This window comes from Anser brachyrhynchus (assembly GCF_964034855.1).
Source record: "Anser brachyrhynchus genome assembly, chromosome: 7".
NCBI classification, from domain to species: domain Eukaryota; kingdom Metazoa; phylum Chordata; class Aves; order Anseriformes; family Anatidae; genus Anser; species Anser brachyrhynchus.
The window spans coordinates 4976852-4996952 of record NC_137701.1 but is presented as its reverse complement, the minus strand read 5'-3'; the positions used below and the strand labels follow the sequence as shown (position 1 = coordinate 4996952).

General features: G+C 47.0%; 2 protein-coding genes across 6 annotated transcripts in view; both read left to right on the top strand.

Annotated features, from left to right (window-relative positions):
* Nucleotides 1-1449: 1449 nt before the first annotated feature.
* NABP1 (nucleic acid binding protein 1) lies at nucleotides 1450-10901 on the top strand. The gene is made up of 6 exons (XM_080598870.1): nucleotides 1450-1918; nucleotides 2163-2301; nucleotides 5410-5481; nucleotides 6755-6827; nucleotides 7075-7141; nucleotides 8514-10901. The coding sequence occupies exons 1-6, from the start codon at nucleotides 1465-1467 to the stop codon at nucleotides 8699-8701; spliced, it is 993 nt and encodes a 330-aa protein (XP_080454996.1). The 5' UTR covers nucleotides 1450-1464; the 3' UTR covers nucleotides 8702-10901.
* A 148-nt stretch (nucleotides 10902-11049) lies between these two features.
* The window catches only part of LOC308197799 (uncharacterized protein), a 70943-nt gene continuing 61891 nt past the window's right edge, over nucleotides 11050-20101 (top strand). For all 5 annotated transcript variants that reach the window (XR_013953270.1, XR_013953271.1, XM_080598876.1 and 2 more), the window contains exon 1: nucleotides 11050-17696. Coding sequence is in view for 3 of the 5 variants with exons in the window: in XM_080598876.1 (XP_080455002.1) it covers nucleotides 17476-17696 (221 nt within the window). In the remaining 2 variants the exon portion in view is untranslated. The remainder of the gene's footprint in view (nucleotides 17697-20101) is intronic.

The following is a 20101-nucleotide window of genomic DNA, read 5'->3' as shown; positions in this document are numbered from 1 at the left end:
TAGTCCCCCACGACAACCAGGACCTGTGAATGGGACGCTTCTTCCAGTTGTTTAAAGACCCCAGTGAGGGCATAGTCCTGTAGCTAACTGCACACACACTTCCAGCAGGTCCTGAGGAAACAGCCGCAAGGGAAGGGAGTTGCTGAGTAGCAGCAACCTTATGAAGTTCCGTCTGCCCCTTCCTTCTCCGGTCACATTCACAATTAGTTGAATTTACACGCTAAACCTTCCAGGCCTTGCACCTTTTTCTGGCACCATCGGCACTCCAGCTGGATGTACTGACGCTCAGCTAATGTCAAAAAGCTGTCACAGAACAGCCCAAACTGCACAGCAGCTGACACCAGCTCTCTCCGTCCAAGTGCTCCTGATGGTTTTGCAATTCAGCTCTCCCCCTTAGGAAAGGTAGCAAGGCACTTTGCTTCCCCTCTGCAAAAGCATACTTAGCTGGCTGGGCTTTCCCCTTCTACTCCTGTAAGCACAAATCTGTAGATGACAGCAGTTAGGAAATGCTTGGCCGTATGTTCTGCCACACTGGGGCTCTGGTCACACAAACGTTGTGCAATGCTCATCTGTAGGCCGTGGAGCAGGCCTGCTGGGTGCAACTCAGTGCTCAAACAGGTGCTGGACGCAAGAATCTGAGGGAAAGGTGGTACGAACCACAGGAAAATTTGCTTAAAGCCCCCAAGAGCTTAATACCACACTTCTGTCCCGAATCCTGCAGTCAGTGCAGATAGGGAGATGACAAACTCACTCGGTGGCCTCTCCCCTGCCTGTCTCTTCAGTCCGAGCTCCCTGGTTCTGCAGCCCTGTCCTGAAGAACCCCAGCAGTGACTTTAACCTGGTAATGCTAATGCCTCCAGAGTGGTCGTGAATTGCTTTAATAGTCACTTGGGAAAGAGATCAAACCAAACTCTTTTCCAGGAGCACCAGTGTCCCTAGCAAAGGTTAGAGAAAAGTATTTTTATCTGTAGAACCGGCAGAGTTTTTTCACGCGGCTGGCGGCCCTTTCGCCTGCCGCTCTGGCCACTCGTCCACAGGCAGCAAGGCGAGCTGTTCCTGTCCAGACAGCCCCCACCACAGACCGCACTGAGCTCAGAGAGATGCGTGATGTTGGGGTGCTGGGTTTTGTGCAGGATGGAGCTCCCGGCGTAGGAACCGTGCACGAAGGCTGAGGTTGCTCGGCTAGGTGGCTGCGCTCCCTGCGGGGAAGCTGCCATCCATTAATGTCCGACCAGCACGTCCCCAGCCTTCACAGTAACGTGTCCACAGGTGGCTTCAGGGCGCACGCACGGGCTTTTTGTGCGTGTGCCGAACAGGATCGGGTCTCGTGTTTTTGCCACAGTAAGGGTCAAAGCCCGGTAAGGCCCGTCCCCAGGCCGTCCCTCCCCCTGCCCACCGGGCGCCCGGCTCCGGCAGCATCATGGCGGGGGACACGCATCCCCCCCCCACCCCGGGCAGCAGAAAATGGCGGCGGCGCGGTCCAATGGCGGCGCTCCGCGTGCCGCGGACGGTTCCATCCGCCTCCCCCCGCCCCCCCGCCCGGCGCCTCGCGTGGTGGCGGCCGAGCGCTATAAAAGCGGCCGCGGAGCACATGCTCGCTTCAGTGCCGGCGGCAGCGGGACGGGGCGGGTCGCGCCGCCGCGTCGGGGGGAGAGGGGGCGGTGGGCGGCGGGAGAGCCTTCCGGTCAGCGAGCAGCCCTCGGTGCCCGTGTCCCCGTCCCGTGTGAGGGCTGCCGGTGCCCCCCTGCCCGGCCCTGCGCTGCCGCTGCCCCGCGGGATGCGGGCTCGGCCCGCCCCGCCGGCCCCGTCCTCCCCGCCGGCCGCAGCATGAGCGCGGCGAGCGACGCGTACCTCTTCATAAAAGACATAAAACCCGGACTGAAAAACTTAAATGTCGTCTTTATTGTGCTGGAGATCGGTAAGTGGCGCCCGGCACGCCTCCCGCACACGCCCCGGGCTGCCCACGCGTGTCCCCCGTGGGCGGGGGTGCAGGGCGGGGGTGGGTGCCCCCGAGCCGTGCGTGGGAGCTGTGCGCCCCCGGGCTGTGCTCCCACCCGAGCTGTGGGTGCTGTGCAGCCCCCCAGCTGTGCTCCCACCCGAGCTGTGGGTGCTGTGCAGCCCCCCAGCTGTGCTTCCACCCGAGCTGTGCTTCCCCCCCGCAGGGCGAGTCACCAAGACGAAGGACGGGCACGAGGTGAGGTCCTGCAAGGTGGCCGACAAGACGGGCAGCATCACCATCTCCGTGTGGGACGAGATCGGCGGCCTCATCCAGCCCGGGGACATCATCCGCCTGACCAAAGGGTGCGTAGGGGCCTGGGGGACCGCTGCCGGACAGCACAGCCCCCCCCCCCATGGCCGTCAGCCCAGTCCTGGGGAGCCTTCTGGCACACAAGCGACGGTTTGGGAGTGGAAGCAGGCTTTGACTCCTTGTGGAAAGACACAGATGACACAGCTTGCCCTGTTTGGACCGTGTCCTTATTCCGGAGGCAGAACCCTGAGATCACTTGCCAAATTAAAGCAGTCTCCTCCGCCCCAGAACATGCCTAGTACAAACGTATGCTCTGGTGGATATGTAGGGAGGGCTTGTATTTTTAATGAGGAGCTGGTGTTTCAGAGACTTACTTTGGCTTTAAAAAAGCTCTTTAGGAGACCACTTCTCTGTAGGAGGGGGGAATATGCAACAGTCACTCCTCATCTGTAAATCAAGCAGGGCAATGAAAAACATGTTCTTTTTTTAATAGCTAGTCCTTTACTCTAGCAGTCAGCTCCTTAATGAAAGGAGGGAATAATGAATGTCCCTGCAACACAGGAAAGTTGCTTTTGATTGGGGTGGATTTAACAGAAATGACAGGCAGAGGGGAACCTTCTCAAATTCACTGTAAAAATTTATGTTAGGACTACGCTGTAGAGCTTGGTTAGGTGCGATTGGATTTATCACAGAGAGCCAGTTTAATTTAAAAAACAACCACATTATGTTTCTTAGCTGAGAGAAAGTACACTAGCTTAAAACAGAGTTTAAAAATACTTTTCCATGTTACTTTGTCAGTAGCAAAATGATTGTCGATTTCATTTGAGTTCATGTCAGTTAGTTTACACTTAAAGGTGTACTGCATTGGCACTCCGGCCTACAGTACTGCAGGAGATGTTGGTGCTACAACAAGTACAGGTCCTTTTAATCTGTTTCTGTGAAAAACTAGGTAAAAGTTCCTCAGTGGAGCTGCTAACTGAGCTCTTGTAGTGGTTCATTCGAGTGTAATTCCTGCTTTTGGAATGAAATTTTATGACTCTTGCTACCAAGACTACAGCTGCTTCCTGCTATGCAAATATCATTCTCTATGAAATAGGCTGACTCCTCAGAGGGAGGAGGTTTTGGGGAAGCCTGCTTGCGTGGAGAACACGTGGAGCGCTGAAACATGCAGAATGAAAGCAGGGCTCTGGGCCAGCACAAGGCCTTGTGTGTAGCTGGTGTTGAAACAAATTGTGATACTCCTCAGCAGCCGTACTGTGCTCTGCTCTGAGACTGGCTTACTGTGGCTGCTTTGTTAGTTTGGTGCTACCAATGGGAGGGTTGTTCCATCTCCGTGTCAGAAACGGAGTTTGGCTTGTATGAATTAAATCTGAGTTGACACCAGGATTTGAGGGTGGCTAAGTCATGCCTTCATGTATGTAAATTGCAGACTTGCTTAGGACTGTGTAATGGCTAAAGCTAAGCCTGTTCTGCTTTGGCTCTTTTGTTAAAAAAAAAAAAATGCCCTCACACAGGCATACAGGGTTCTCTGAACACAAATTTATATATAACTCGGGATTCAATGTGGGATGTTGCCTTTGAAAGGCAGGTAGATTTTGATTTCTTCTGGCAGGTTAATCTGACTTTCCAGTGCTTAGTGTTGCAAGTAGTAAAGTGTAGTTAGGCCCTATGTGTAATTACCCCTTTCTTCTGCTGAATTTCAAGCCATTAGATGCATTCCTCCTCAAAAGCAGACGCTTGCTGATTTTGGTCATAGGCTGACTAACTCATTTACAGGAAGCTGCTGCAGTTAAGAACTTGGAATTTAGAAATACTGAATTCAGTGTTTTATAACCAGCTCCTTCTGAAGCAAAAACAAATACCTACATACCTGGAATACCATTGTGCTGGAGATTATCATGATTTGCTGGGTCTTGTCCCAGTAAACAAATGCTCTGCATCTCTCGCTTGTTTCTGCTTTCCTTTGTGCTCTGCCTCAAGACTGTCCAGCTAGCTTGTTATCAAGGGTTAAGCATAGAGGGGATCATATTTAAAGTGTAAGGTGGCGTTATGAGGTGAAGAGCATTAATCTTGCTTCTGGATGGGAAACTCCTGAGACGTGCACCAAAGTGTGGACCCACCTCTTCACTTGCTATGCTGAGATACAGAAAAGGCCAGCACTGAACTGGCATTGTGGTCCTGCTCTGCCAGCTGGGCCCCTCCGTGGTGCCTGTGTTAGAGCCCTGTGAGGCAGGATGGCTCCCAGTCTGAGTAGATAAGGCGAAGGGCAAGAGAAGGGCTTGTTATCTATATTTCGTAGAAACCTGGAGCACAAGGAAGTGGTGACTCGTTGAGATTATCAGTGACTCCTGACAGCGGAATGTCTGGGGCTCCTGCTTCCTTTGCCGGATCAACACGCCCATATTCCTGTTAGCTCCCTTGCGCTGCATCTGTGCTTCCAATGTGCATTTTGCAACGCTTCTCTTACATGATGCTCTTCCATGGAAGGAAAACTCTGTGGAACGCTTTGTATAACTCAAATTCCAGTGCCTGGAGCCAAGTGCCTCTATACAGAGAGTGCACTCGTGCTCTGCCTTGTAAGTGACTGTTTCTGCAATCCAAAAATGATACTTTTGCATGTCACTTGGAATGCAGTGATCAAACTTGTACCTTGGAAAAAAAACAAAAAGCAAACATGGTAAGGACCTGTACTAAAAAAGTAAACGCTTACTATTACACACATTCAGTAGCAGTATCCTCCAATGAACAAAGTTAATTCTTCCTGGCTGCTGCTGGAAGCATAGTAAGCCCCAGACCTGAGAGTTGTAACAGTGGTAACATGGGTACTGCTTTTGGCAAAGTGCCTTTCTTCCGCAGGAGTAGTCACAAGGTTTGCTCCAGCCAGGGAAAGAGCATCAGATCTCAAAATACTTGGCTGGTTTCCTGGAATTCCCAAAGGGTTCAGCCAAGCTTCCAATACCTTTTGCTAGAAGTAAAACATAGGAATCTATAATCTTCTAATGCACTAAAGCTGCACTTGAGATCTCTGGGAATTGTTTTTAGTCCATTAATTCTGATAGGAAGTAATTTTTTTACCTTTGAAGATGGCATGTTTCTGCTTGCTTTTTCAGCACTGGTCTTTTTTATTATCTAAGACTTTTTTTCTTCTTTTCTTTGGCCAGGTATGCATCTCTGTGGAAAGGATGCCTGACACTTTACACAGGACGAGGAGGCGAGCTGCATAAAATTGGGGAGTAAGTATTGCATGCTTGTATTTGTGGTGTTACGTGGTGTTCCCAACAGAGCATCATGGTAAGTATAGGATGGGGTGGCTCTCATTAAATAGAAGCTTGGTCAGCAAAAAGGTGCTGATCGGCCTTGGATAGGTACAGTACAGACATCTGTGATGTGATTTTCCACATGGTATGGTAATGAGTTCCAGTCCTCTAAGGATTTTAGGCATATTGAGGTAAATCAGCCTCTGTCACAGTACAGGTCTGGATTCTACCTGGAGGTGGTGGTGGGGAAGTGGATAAATGATGAGGGACTTAGTCTGCATTGCTTCCTTAGACCTCAGGTTGAATAACCACTTTGGTGGAAACCCTGTGTCTGTCTCATGCTTGAGAGACAACCAGTGTAAAGAAGACAAAGGTAGCTTCAGTGAATCATATCTAAACAGAAGCAAGCCTCATTAAACCTCCTTTAAACTGCCCACAGAGTGAGGCGGTGACTTTTCTTGACTAAGAACAAGCATGAGTAACATACTTGACAGGCAACAGGGAAAATAGCAACCTTTTTCTAATGAGAAGAGATTTTCCACTTCACACAGTGCTGTAAGAGGCCTTGTAGTCATTAGGGAAGTAGTGCTGTGGGGTGGCCCCCTCTTACAGGGTTCAAAAATGCCCTGGGCTCATCTGGATTTTAAGGGATGACCACGTTTTCTGTGGTGCTAAGTCATTGCTACCGCTTCCATGTGGTTAGTTGGTGGGCCTATTGCGTAGGACTCCCTGTAGGTGGAAAAGGATGCTTTGAATTTCATCCCTTGTTTCATACTCCTCTGTGCTATGGTAATGGAGCTCTCTGTAGTATGGGAGTGTGTGGGAGTATTTGTTTTCCCTTGAGATCTAATCCAGCCATAACTGGGAGCAGGCTGGGTGACTCTGCGCCTCACCTGACCTTGTGAGTGGGTGCTGGACAAGATTGTGTAGATGGGAGAGGCTGAGGGAGCTCTTTTGTTACTTCTTGTTTTCTTTAGACCATTTTACCTCCTAGAGTAGACGTGTACTTGCTCCTGCTTAACTGACATACCCTCACCTGGACAAAGTGACAGCTTTACCACAAGCCTGTGAAGGGATCAAAAAGCTAGCAAGGCCTTTTAGTACCTACAGATACTTTCTGAAGGTGTGAGATCTGGGTTAGTGACTTCTTGGTGGTGGGATATGTGCAGAATATATATTCCTGGAGTTGCAGAGTTGAGAACTTTAAGGACGGCTCTAGAATGTCATCATAATGCTGATTTCTTCTCAGGTTCTGCATGGTATACTCAGAAGTGCCAAACTTCAGTGAGCCCAACTCAGAACACATTGGACAGAACAAACTGGTATGTTAAACTTGTCTGAGACTTCAGCTATAAAGTGCTCTTCGTTCTGAATGCTTCACACTAGGCTGTGATAAGATATGGTCCTTCTGGAAAAATGGATTTGAATTGATACATAAATAAAAGTCAATAATTAGCGTAGCAAATAAATTCTATGTAGAGCCACAATAAGAACACAGGAGAAAAATCCCGTTCTGTGAATCTTTGGAACTTCTTTCTGACCCGTGTCTTTTTTTACATTTCTCTGAAGGCACAAGGTGAACAGAATAATAGTTCTGCATCAAGTAATATGAGTTCTTGTACATTCGGGCCACTGGGTAAGTCTCTTTCATTTTGTGGAGGTGAAAGTATAAGAAACAGTTAATGGGAATGAAAATAAATTTACCTTAAGGGCTTCGACACTGGGGGGTACAAGCCTGCTCTAAAAAGTGTTTTCACTTGGGGCATGAGTCTGCAAGCACAAACACAGACATTTCCTGAATAATGGTTTCAGGTTTTGTCCCCAAGAAGAGGAAGAAAATATTCATAGTGTCTGTGTCATGTAAAAAGACTTTACTAATCCTAGGTTGTTCTGATGCTTTCAAAGAGTTCTGGCAGCACTTGAAATTCTGTTTATAAAGTGGAGTAGCAGGAACCATTTATTTTTTAAACCACCTGAGACCTTGGTCTTAAAAATGCCTTCTTTAATCTTGCCAGTTACCATGGCTTTTCTGCCAGGTTAGCTCCTCAAAATAGATAGAAGTGGAGGTAATCTGAATTCTAATATCTGACCTGACTGCATGGCTTTGTGATATACTATTTAAGCTTTAATGCCTAATAAGAAGTTGCTTCAAAGGCTTGAGTGGGTGTAAGCTCAGAGGGAACCTTATTTGTGGCCTGCCTACACAATGCCCAGATTCAGTGCCTGGTGTTTTGTAGCTGAGTTTTGCTGGTGGATGGCAGCGAACTGATCCATAACTTGCTGCTGGAAACTTCCATGTCACTTCAGTTTGGTGACTGACTGGTTCTTCCTTAGCAGCATGATGATCGTTTCTTACCTTAATAAGGAGCCCTCTGTGTTCCTTTGAAAATAATGCTTCTGAGCAAAGAGCCCTGCCTTTCCTTTTCCAGGGTGAGGCAAGTGGGCTTTTAGCCCAGTTGGTGTGCAGGCACCTCCTTGGTGTCCCGGTGTTGGGTTTTGGGCAGCTTTGTTTCTGCTGACCTCATGTTCATGAGAACTTAGCGCTAGCTGACTTGCTCCTGTGACTGGACCTCACAAGACAGCTTTCTATTTCTGTCTGCTAGCAGGGAAAGATGCAATAAGCTATGTGCAGCTTGATTGTCTTCTGCTCATTTCTACTTGACTTCTGCCCTGCTATATCTCTGGAACATCCTAGTTGTGTGACCTACAAGCCAGAGCATGTTTCTGAAAGCATCAGTCTAGTTTTATTAGACTCCTGTCTCTCCTGGGCAGGGAATTAGCATGCGACTCCCTGTGGCCCTTCTTGCTTTTGTTGGAGGTGTTGGGGAAGGGATTAGGGGGGAAGGTAAGATGCAGTTGGGATCTTGGGAATGCCAGTGGGACTTTTTGTAGTGCTCAGGGTTTGCTGATGGCTGCAAACTCCATATGTTCCCTGTTGTTAAACTTGTGTAGGGAAGCAGTGATTTTGTTCAATGGAACATGTGATGACCTCTTTTCTGTCTTTTTAGGAAACGGTTTACAAACTGGACCTGAATCAAGTGGATTCCCATTTACATATAATCATGGCCACTCTTATGCAGGTAGTGGGAGAGGCAATGGACGAGGACCTGTAAATCCAACAACAGCTAACAGTGTTCAGCCTCTTCCCCCTGCTGTCAGTAATGGGAGGGACCCACGCAGAGCCTATAAAAGATGACTATGCCAAATGTGGTTGTACAGCTTGCTTAAACTCTACACTCTACTTGAACACTTATTGCACTTTTATTTATGGTTAACTGTGAACCAGTTTGTCCTTCGTTTTTTACCTTTTGGTCTATGGAGCAGACGATGTGATCTTTTGTTTTGCTTAGGGAAGCACAGTGAGTCTTCCCCGTAAATTAAAGGGGTAGAGGGAGAAGGTGGATATAAGGACATAAGGGTAATGGCTTGAAGAGCCTCAGTTAAAACTCAGTACTGTTTGCTAAATGGAAGAAAATTTCAGTTACATGTATGTATTTTTCTGTTTCTGTTGGTCAGCCATATAGCCTTAAAAGGTCCGTAATGTCCTGTGTGCACATAACGTTGATTTCCCATTAGTGTTAATGGGAGTTCTTCGTACTGGAAGAGAAATGAGGGAGAAGGGCAAAGCAGCCTTAGTAAACTAGGTGTACTTGGAATGAATACAGCTTGTAAAAGCAATAAGTGTAAGGAAATGGTGGTGCCAGTACTTTGTGGTATCTCCTAAATCAGCGAATGAATAACCCAGACAAAAGTCAAAGACCCGGTGAGCATGTTGAAACTTGACTTCTGATTCCAAAAATCAGTATGCTATTTTAAAGACTAATTCTTCATCATGCCAATTCCAGAGAAGGCATATGCTATTTAAAGAAAAATTCTCCATAATCCACCATTATCAGTGTCAAGGAAAGCAACGTTAATTTTTTCTTTTTTTTTTGCTTTGGGTAAAAGCCTGGATGCTCATTCTTGCTTTGCCTGGAATGTGAAAGGAAGATCTAAATTCAGACAGCACTGGAGAATACTGTTAGTAGCTGTAAAAGCTCAAAGTTACTTTACAGGACTCAATCTCCAGGAAAGAATGAGTTTCACAAACTTCTCAAATGCTGCATTACATATCTTTTTAATGAGGCTGAGTACTTTTCCTTTCTTCATTCACTTTTCCAAATGAATTTTGTATTAGATCAAGTTGTATGTGTGGATTGCAGAGGCACTGGCCAAGCACACAGCTGCAGTTTTGGTGCTGCTAAGCTTTCCTTCCTCTGTTTTATATGGAATATCAATTATCCCTTAAAGAACTTAACCCTCACCCCACTCTCCCTTGGGGGAAGCTGAGGTTTTTTTTCCAACATTACAAATGCCTTGACCCTAGGTAACTGTCCAGTGCCATATTTCAGATCAGGTTTAAAAAACAACTTTGAAGCTGAGGTGTCATACTGGATTCATCTGTTTAACTCTTCTTTATAGCTGACCTCTCAAATAAAAATTGCACTAACTATTTCAAAAACAAATTAACTTTCTTTCTGTCAAGCCATAAAGACTTAATGACAAAAGGCTATTTCTGAATTGCAAGTTGTCTCTGTTATTCATGTTATTTGAAACTACCCCTAAGTTACTGATGTTTACAAGTTACATTTGATATTTGTTTGGTAGTCGCACGATTTGTTGACAGTTGCCTCTAAGGGGCAAGTTCCTTGCTTAATCTGAAATACCAAAATGTCTTTAAAAGCGGGCAGCAGCAACAACAAATACCTGAAGGAAGTTTTAGGGAGACCTGTATGCTGTTTGCCTCCGATTTGTTAAAGTGCTACCCTGATGCCTGTTGCCAAAATTTGTCCTGCACACAAAAGAGTGGCATGCCTCCTGAGGTCACTCGCTGGTGCTGTTAGGGGAGAACAGTGCTGACTTGTAAAGCATGCAGTGAAATCGGGGAAGTGGTGTAAGGTGATGTGTAACTCAGGGACTTTAAATTGCTTACATATTTAGAAAAAGTCATCTATGGAGTCTAGATGTATAGACAACCTTTTATGTGGTGTTGCATTAAGATGTTTGATACGCTTGTGAGAAGGAATCCAAGAGGACTTCTAAACCTGTGAAGTACGTGTGACATGTTCCGAAGGTAAATGAGCTGTAAGTATGGTGTGAGAGCTGTGCTTTCCAGTTGTAACTGTAAAGGTAGTAAGTGAATAGTTGAAGTGATGGCATGGTGGTGACTTCATATTCGTTGGGGTGTCTCAGCTGTGGATCTCAGAAGTCCTGGTGGTCTTGGTTTCTCTACAATAATAAAGAAGGTTGAAATAATGGGGAACCTGGTTTCAGTGTATGCAAAGGTACCTGGTGTTTGCAGCTTTATGCATCTGGGCTTTTATTAAGCTAATAAATTAAGTTGTTCCCATTCAAAACTGAGAATTGCTGATAAATGTTATAATTGAAATGTTGCTGTCAAGTGGATGACTTTCAGTTGGGAGGAAAAAAGCACAAGAGGCTGGTCTCCATGTTTTCAAGGTTAGTAGCATTCCTGCCTTCATCTTTCTTATGTGAAACTATTTCAGTTTATTAATAAATTTTTACTTCTTTGCAGGGGAAATCTGTGCCCTGAAAAGTCACATGGACTTAAAGTAAATGTAATAGCAACTTTTCAAGGTTCCTCTGAGCTTCCCATGAACCTAAGACAAGGAAGTTATTTCCCTCAGAGGTATCAGTGTCAAGATAGTGAGTTCTCAACTTGCAGAGGAGTCTGGGAGCCTGCCTTACATCTGGATCCTATCACCTCAGTGTATGGAGGCTTTGCACAGAAACGTTTCCCTATGTAAACAAGCAGTGGTCATGAGTTACTCACACTATAAGCTGCTTCACAGGGTTCAGTGGCTAGGTCATTACGGAGTTTTTTTTACACCTATCTGTGGAAGACACCAGAGGTAGGATTTTTGTGAGGGTAGTTTCAGTCTAGGTAACACAGGCCACCAAAGGAGAAAGCTGGAAGCTGTCCACTTCCCCAAACAGCGTTCTGCAGTGCGGCTGAGTAGTCATGATGCACTTGGAGCCACCATACACCCAGCTCATGTCACATCATGGTGCCACTCTCCTCTTCCTCCATAAAGGGACTTCAACAGTAGGGAGTTCTGTTGCTTATCTGCTGCAGTCCTCTGTGCTGCTTTAGTCCTTCCTCAGCCTGAATCCCCTTCATCCACAAAGTGGAAAAGCAGCCCTCTATTGCCAAACAGTGCCTAACCCTCAGTGTGCTTGGGGGCCATGCAATCTACATCCACAGTGAAAAGGGGAAGGTGCTGTAACACACAAGTGCTGGAGCAGGGCATGTGATTGCATAATCACAGGTCTCACAAGACATCTCAATAGCTTTGGCCTGAGAACTGGCAGCTTGCTGTCCTGTGTGACAGCTATTCCTGTCCTTACAAACACCATTAAGAGCATAGGCTCCTGATAGGCACCTGCTGCCCGTGCAGAGACGCTGTGGGCTGTGTGAAGCATCTTTCCTGTGTCAGTGCAGTCTCTGCAGAGATGATGCCCTTAGCAGAAGTGCAAGGATGTCAGTCATGGTCTGTCAGTGAACATGGCTCACCTCTGAGCCCAGGGGATCATTTAGGGGAGGAGGAAAAAAAAGTGTTAGCTGTCTGGGTCCTTAGCGTTTTCATAGGCTTTAGTGTATAGCTAATGACCTGGCTGTACCCTTCCTGTAGGGATCTTTGTATCTAATGTCCACACCCCTCAAACAAAGGGTTATTATCTGTTTCATAAAGGCACTTTACATCAGCAGCTCCCAAAGTGCTTGCTAGAACTGGGAACTGGTAAAAGCAAAGGGTTTTCAGGCATTTCTGGGACAGCTTTGCTGGGCTGCTGCGTGGCCCATGTGTTCTCAGTGGCCCAGTGATTTCCTTGTTCCTCTTTCACATATGTAGATTTGCTCTTTTTATTTTTCCCTAAACTTCGAACCAAGCAAGGCTTTGCATGGCCAGGTGCAGTCTCGCAGTGTTTTCCAGGGGGGTCCAGTGAGGCGTGTGGCTCTGTCTGTCTTGCCAGTGGCTCGCTCTTGACTGGTTTCAGGAGTTTCTGCCCTTAGCCCAGCACCAGTGTGCTACTGAGGAGACTGCGGGGCTGTGACTCCACGTGGCTCTGATGAGGCTCTGTTAATGATTACAGGAGCAGTAATGATTTCAGCAGTGTGTTTAACCCAGATGCTCCCCCTGCTGTGCTCTTCTGCTGGGTGAACCCTGCCCTTGCTACCGGGGCACAGGGTGCCAGGAGACCCCCAGCCAGCACCCTGCGTGTCTGTCCCCTGGGTGCCCACCTTGGTAGCTGTGCTCAGAAGGAAGCATGGGCAGTCCTCATGGTGCTGGTACCACCCTGGTTTGTTTCTTTTTTTTTTTGTTTTCTGGTTTCTTCTGCAGTGGAAGACGTGACAAACCAAGCAAGGGGCGACCGCCTGACAATCTCTTCAAGAATTCATTCAGAGGTGCACTTTCTGACGTGAGCCTTAACCACGTTACTGATTCCCTTATTCTCATCCAGGGAATTTGAAGTTGTTGCGGCCCTTTGTAGGGATTATGCTTTTTGATCTGTGATGGGTGTTTGTGTATATATATATTTATATGTGTATACACAGCATCTTGCAATTGGGATGGAAAAAAAATAATCCTAAAAAACCCTGTTTACTAAACTACAGAGGATAGACTTCAGAGGGATTAGAAACTAAATGTGGAAGTTACTAAGGGGAACAGTTAAGGACTTCATTTAGCTTTTTAATTAAATAACTATTTTTTTCCTCAGGAAGAAAGTAATGTAGATATAGGAGCTTCGTCTAAAACCACCTCCCAGCTGATAAACAGGCTCTGGGTTGTATGTTTCCTAGGGAGCAAGATTAGGGACGGAGTAAAACATCAGGATTTATCAGAGCTCAGGAAAGAAAATTCTTGTGTGCTGTAAATGCACGTTCAGAGTTAGCTGTTTCCCGTGTGAGCTGAAATGGGGTGAGATCTGCTCTGCAGAGGGACAACCCAAGGCAGTGCAGTCCCTCCAGTGCTGACTAGCTACCACGTTAGGTAAGCTGGCACATAAAAGACAAAATCAGCTTAGTAAATCATTAACCAGGACCCTCTAGGAGTGTGTAGCTGCATGTTGCGTGACCCCATGGGGGTGGCTGGGAGTTCCCTCTGAATTTAAGCGTGGTTTGCACTAGGTCCTGTGCAGGCAGCAGGTTCCCATCTGTGAAACCAGGGGTGGTCAGGCAGACCTGTTGGAAGCTGAACTCCTAACTGGTGTAGAGGCTGAACACAGTGGAAAACCTGAAAGCCACAACCAATGTGTAGGTTTTTCTTTCTAAATCAAGAGAAGTTTAGAAACACAGGTGAAGCTTGCTTTTTCCATACCCCGCCCCCCCAAATCCTGCCAGGTGGGAAGTGCAGCTATTAGCATCTGATCTGCTGCACCTGGTGGTACTGCTCCACTCAGCTCCTCCGCGCCAGGGCAGGCGTGGGCTGATGCTCTCAGGCGCATTCATGCCTGCTTGGAAAACCAGGATAGCTTGGAGACGCTGGGAGAAGGTCTGTGGCAGGAGGGCTGCTGGAGCTGGAGGAATCTGGCTGGTGGCTTCTCGAGTCTGTTCTGCAGGTAAATGTTTAAAACATCGGGCAAATGCTGCCAGGGGTGGCTTGGGGAGGGGGAGTTGATTTTGGCACAGGGCAAGAAGGAGGATGCATTAAATGGTCTACTGTAGCCCTCTCCACCGTTATTTTCTATGATATATGCATTAGCTTCGTTTTTGTAATTTCCTCCTTCATAGGTTGATTAATACTAAATTTAATTTTCTGTAATCAACTTGAGCGTGTAACTTGGAGAGATGAGGTTTAGGTTGATTGCAGTAAAAATCTACCTAGCTCACATAAAGCAAAACTATTTTTATCGCTAAATTATGCAATATTTTCAGGGAGCTCTGCAGCCTACTTATATTTAACCTTTGAATGGAGTGCTCTATTTTTTCAGATCAACTAATGCAAACTTTGTAAATGGGTTTTTTAATTATGAGAGACCCACCTGTATGCCATCAACAAAATTATTAGCAAGGCAGAGAAGGATAACCAAGACTGCTGTCAGACTTCAGCTGAATGTGAAAAACATTTAAATGCCAAGAACAGTGGTTGCCAAGAAATAACTTTAAACACCAGGTGCTGGAGGAACAAATTAATATGACTTATTTTTAGAAATAGCAGATCGAGGCCTGATGCAGGCATTTCCATGTACAGCAGCAGCACTTGGCCATGCAGTAGGACTAGCAAAATCAACGCAACCTTCTCTTAAAAATAAAAAACAAATAGATGCAATTTAATTAAAAGCTTTAGTTAGGGAGGGAAAGAGAAGCTGATCCCCTCTCTGTTATTTGCAAGACTCCAGTGAGCTGCTCCTGTGCTGTTGCTTATTGGACTTGCCTGTGATGTGGCTTAGGATGACCTTGAGGTAAGGAAGCCCTGTGCAAAAGCCATTTTTGAAATCTTTGCCTCGGCACTTGCAATCGAGTTTCATTTTGGCTGTGCTTTACTGCTGGCAGGGCCCATTGCTAAGGACAGTGAGCCTAAATGTTCTTGCTGAGCTTATTTCCTTCAGTAGTGGAGGGCATCAGAGGTAATTTCTAGAGGAAGCAGGACCCAAAACGTAAGTAAGTATCATGAAGCCGCTAAGAAGGCTGTGTCAACTTTGGAAAATTGCTGCAATTAGCTTCCCATAGCTTTTTTAGCAAAGTGGATTTGTAGAAGCCTTCTGGGGCACTTCATCAGTGTTTCAGCTGAAGACATGAGTTACAAAAACCTGTGTCTTTCTAGTGGATGCACATGGCTGGAAGGGGCATTGGGAAAAAGAGGTGCATTGATAAGTTACTCTGTCGCATGTCTGGTGACAATTTAATGATTGGTAGTATCTGTAATGACTGTGAGTTTTTCTGGATGTGCTTCAGCAGTCCATTTTCACTGGGCAGAGTTTTCATTTTTGGGGTGTGTGTGTGTGACAGGAGAAGGCACATCCTTCTATGGTTTTGGAAATTTGATGACCAAAGCTGGCAAATTGCAGTTGTTACCACAGGCTGCTATGTTGGCCCAGGTGGTGTTGCTGTGCCCCCCAAGGAACTGACTTAAGGGATCAGGATGATGCATGCAGGGATTGTGATGATGTGTTTAGCCTGGGATCAGAAGTACTAGCCTCCCAGAGGATGCTGCCTGTCGTCAGGGTGTTCTGTAAGTGGTGCATGGGAGGAGGTGTCCCTGCGACTGTATTTTTAGAGATTGCAGGTGTTTCCTGTTCCTCCAAAGATGCTTGGTTCACCCCATCCCACGACATGAGGACTTTGTGATTTTGTTTTCTTCTTGTGCTTTTGTTGGTGTTTCAAGGGAACTTGCAAGAACCCCACTGTGCAGCTGTTTCTTCTCTGTCTGCCCCCTCTTTTATCTCTCCTGAGAAGGTCTGTGCTAGCAGCAGTGGCAGGTTCTCACCTGCGGTCCTGCAGGAACTTCCTCTGTCTCTTGCTTATCTTCTGCCTTGTGGCCTTGCCCTGCTGCCAATACCCAGTTTCTTTCATATAACTCACATCTGTCTTGTACGTGTTATTAGTCATTTGGTGTTTGACAGGTCTGTCTCTTATCATTCCTGCTGGTTCTGGTTCCCTTCTCTCTTACCGAAGTAAATTGCAGGCCTGCCCAATTAGAATCGTAGAATCATAGAATATCCCGAGTTGGAAGGGACCCATAAGGATCATGGAGTCCAACTCCTGGCACCGCACAGGTCTACCCACAAATTCCGACCAGGTGACTAAGTGCACAGTCCAATCGCTTCTTAAATTCAGACAGGCTTGGTGCAGTGACTACTTCCCTGGGGAGCCTATTCCAGTGTGCGACCACCCTCTCAGTGAAGAACCTCTTCCTGATGTCTGGCCTGAACCTCCACTGTTGCAGCTTGACACCATTCCCTTGGGTCCTATCGCTGGTGACTAAAGAGAATAGATCGGCACGTGCCCCTCCACTCCCCCTCATGAGGAAGCTGTAGACTGTGATGAGGTCTCCCCTCAGCCTCCTCCAGGCTGAACAGGCCAAGTGACCTCAGCCGCTCCTCGTACGTTATCCCCTCTAGGCCCTTCACCAGCCCTCCTCTGGACACTCTCCAACAGTTTTACATCCTCTTTGTACGGTGGTGCCCAGAACTGCACACAGTACTGGAGGTGAGGCCACACAGCGCAGAGTAGAGCGGGGCAATCACTTCCCTCGACCGACTAGCGATGCCGTGCTTGATGCACCCCAGGGTACAGCTGGCCCTCCTGGCTGCCAGGGCACACTGCTGGCTCATATTCAGTGTGCTACCAACCACAACCCGCAGATCCCTCTCTGCGGGGCTGCTCTCCAGCGTCTCGTCGCCCAGTCTGTACGTATAGCCAGGGTTGCCCCGTCCCAGGTGCAGGACCCAGCACTTGCTTTTGTTAAACTTCATGTGGTTGGTGATCGCCCAGCTCTCCAATCTGTCCAGATCTCTCTGCAAGGCCTTTCCACCCAACAGAGTCCACAACTCCTCCAAGTTTGGTGTCATCAGCAAATTTGCTCAGAACACTTTCTAGTCCTACATCCAAATTGTTTATAAAAACATCGAAGAGGACTGGCCCTAAAATGGAGCCTTGGGGGACCCCACTGGTGACTGTCTGTGTCAAAAAAGAAACGTGTCAAAAGCTTTACTGAAATCCAAAAAGATCATGTCAGCTGGCTTCCCTTGATCGACTAGATGGGTGACCTTATCATAAAAGGAAATCACGGTAATCAAACAGGACCCACCCCTCGTGACCCCATGTTGGCTGGGACCAATGACTGCATTGTCCCCCAGGTGTGCTTCAGTAACTTCAAGGATCATCTTCCCCATAATTTTGCCGGGCACTGACAGGCCTGTAAGAACGCACCCGTCCCTGAGCCGCTCGCCTCGGCGGGTGACTGCCAAATGGCCGCGATGCCCGATGCAGACGGCCCGCCGCTGCCGGCTCTGCCTCCTCAGCCTCCCTCACGAGGGCTGCAGGGTGCCGGCGGCTCCCTCAGCTGCTTCGAGCGGCCTCGATGCCGGCCAAAAAGCCGTGCCCGCCTCGATCCCCCGCGCCGCTGCGGATCGCGTCTGCCCTGGAGCCGATTGCCTCGGCAAGTGGAGCCCCCCTGTTTTCTCCTGAGGTACGTGTGGCACTGCATGCCCTCTAGCAGCGCTGCCCCGACGCCGGAGCCTCTGGGGCTCGGGAAGGCATTTCGTGCATCCTCGTAACAAGTCGTTCACAACTCCCCGGGCACCGGGCTTCAAGCTCGGCCTTCGAGAAGACTTTGGTAAAGAAGAAAGGATGGGTTTTTTCCTGACGGCTGCAAATGAAAAAGCTTTTCACTTGGGAGTTGCGGGTCATATTTATGGAAATGTGGAGAGCACTTGCAATATTTATAGTGGTTACAGAAGCGATTGAATCTATCTTTTATTGATAAGTATTTACATGCCCACAAAAATCCTATTGTGCAGCATTTGAGAGAATTTTATTTAGATTTAGTATTTTGAAGTAATTTTTTAGTGCTTCTTTATTATACGTGGAGTGCAAGATTCAATATTTCAAGTCCAACTGTCACCAAACAGCCAGAGGTTTTTAAAAGACTTTTATTTTACATAAAGATAAATGTTGAAGACACATTTTGCAGAGGCACCATCTGTTCCATGTTGACCTTAATTTTCTGGATGAGTGCTTTTCCTCAAATGTTTTAAGTCTTGTCTACATTTCATTTGGTTGGGAGTGTTTAGGTTATTTGTTGAACAGGAAATCAGATATTCAGAATGCAAACACACCATTACATTGCAAATTATTCCCTTTGTATAATTTAGCAAACTGCTTGGTAAATAATTCCGCGGAGTTGCGGGTAGAGCTGCCTCTCTGACATGCGGCAGGTGCCCTTGGTGGAAGTGGGTTTCTTTGAATGCCACCGCCATGCCTGGTGCTGGGAGGTGGGCTGCGGGATGCCAAATAAGAACTGGTGGTGGCAATGGTGTGTAAATGTCTTTATTCCTTTTTCTGTAGGTGTCTTTGGGCGAGGATGGGATAAGGGCTTGTTGGCTGGCTTTGTGGCCCTGGCAGGGTTTGCTGTTCAGTCTGTCTGGACAACAGTACATGATTCTAGCAGAGGGAGGTCACTGAAGCAGCTGTGTCTGGTACACGTCATTTCTGCAGGGCAATATTGCCAGCCACCTCCCTTTCTTCCTTCATATCCTTTTGCTCTCACATCTTCAGCTGCAATAGGCTTACAGATGAATTCTGGCTTCTTTGCCTCCAGCCTTGCTCTGTGGCTTGTCTGACAAACTCCCTTGTGTTATTGATGCAGGTTACCAAAACTGGGCTCCTGAATCCTGACCTTACACTGCCTTCAGCTGTGGGGACAGGAAAAATACCCTTATCCAGGTTGTCTACCTCCTTACTAGTTCCTTCCTGCTTTTCTTCTCCATAAGATAAAACATAAAAGTCATAACACAACTCTAGGTGCATGCTGTCTCTGTTGATAGGTGGTTGATTAGGACTGATGCTGGCCTGCAGCAGCAATTATTTCAGTGACAAAATGTGCACTTGGCAGGGGCGGTAACGTCTTTGTGGTTTTGGGTTGCGAGCGGCATTGTAATCCTGCCCTCATGTTTCTTCTCCTAATGTAGGAGATCCTTTCACCCCTTCTGTGCTGCAACATCTATAGTCTGAACATGGACAGGATATTGATTTTTTTCCCCCTAGAATATGGATTTGGAAATAAAACTAATGATGTGGTAGAAAAAGTGATAGAAATTATTATTATTTTATGCTTCAAGAAAATCCCAGAGGAGAATGCTACAAGGACCACGCTCTTCTGAATCAACCAGCTGGTTTCCCTACAGCTCTGCTGTACGAGTGCCTAGTAAAGCCCATTTCAACGTCATACTGAGATTTAGGGGAAAATGGCTAAACAAATATCTAAATATCAAGACTGTGGTGTTTCTGAATGCCAAAACTTGTGGAGAGAGACACTGGCAAGGTGGTAGCTGGTGTGCTGGTCACCAGCCTGGCTCTGTTGGGCAATACCCATTGCGACAGCAAGTTTTGAGGGAAGTGCTGGAGAGGGAGGGAGGTGCTGACCTGTAAAGTAATGAAATGCAGAGCAGCTAAGTTTTGTCTCTAGTGGTAATCTCTAGCATCTAGATTTCTGGCTCTATGCAAGGATAGGAGTGGTTGGTATTTGAGAAAAGCTAACGATGCTCTCCCCCTACTACTGAAACAGATACCTTTCTGCTCTTTGAAGAACTGAGAAGACTTGCAAATGGGAAATGTGAGCGGGTTTGGTCACTTCAGTCTTGCTTTGAGGTGGTGATTTATAAAACATGTCGAATTGCATGCCTGTAAATGGGTGAAGAATAACTCAGCAGGAGAGTGTCAAAACTGTCCCTTGCGCCTTTGGGGTTGGCCCTTTCAAAAGGCAGGATGTCTTGCTTAACTGCTGGAAGGTCAGCTTTTAATTATTATTGCAGCTAATCTCAGTTTGATTTTCTTTTTCCCTTTTAATCCTGTCAGCAGTGGCAGAAACAGCTG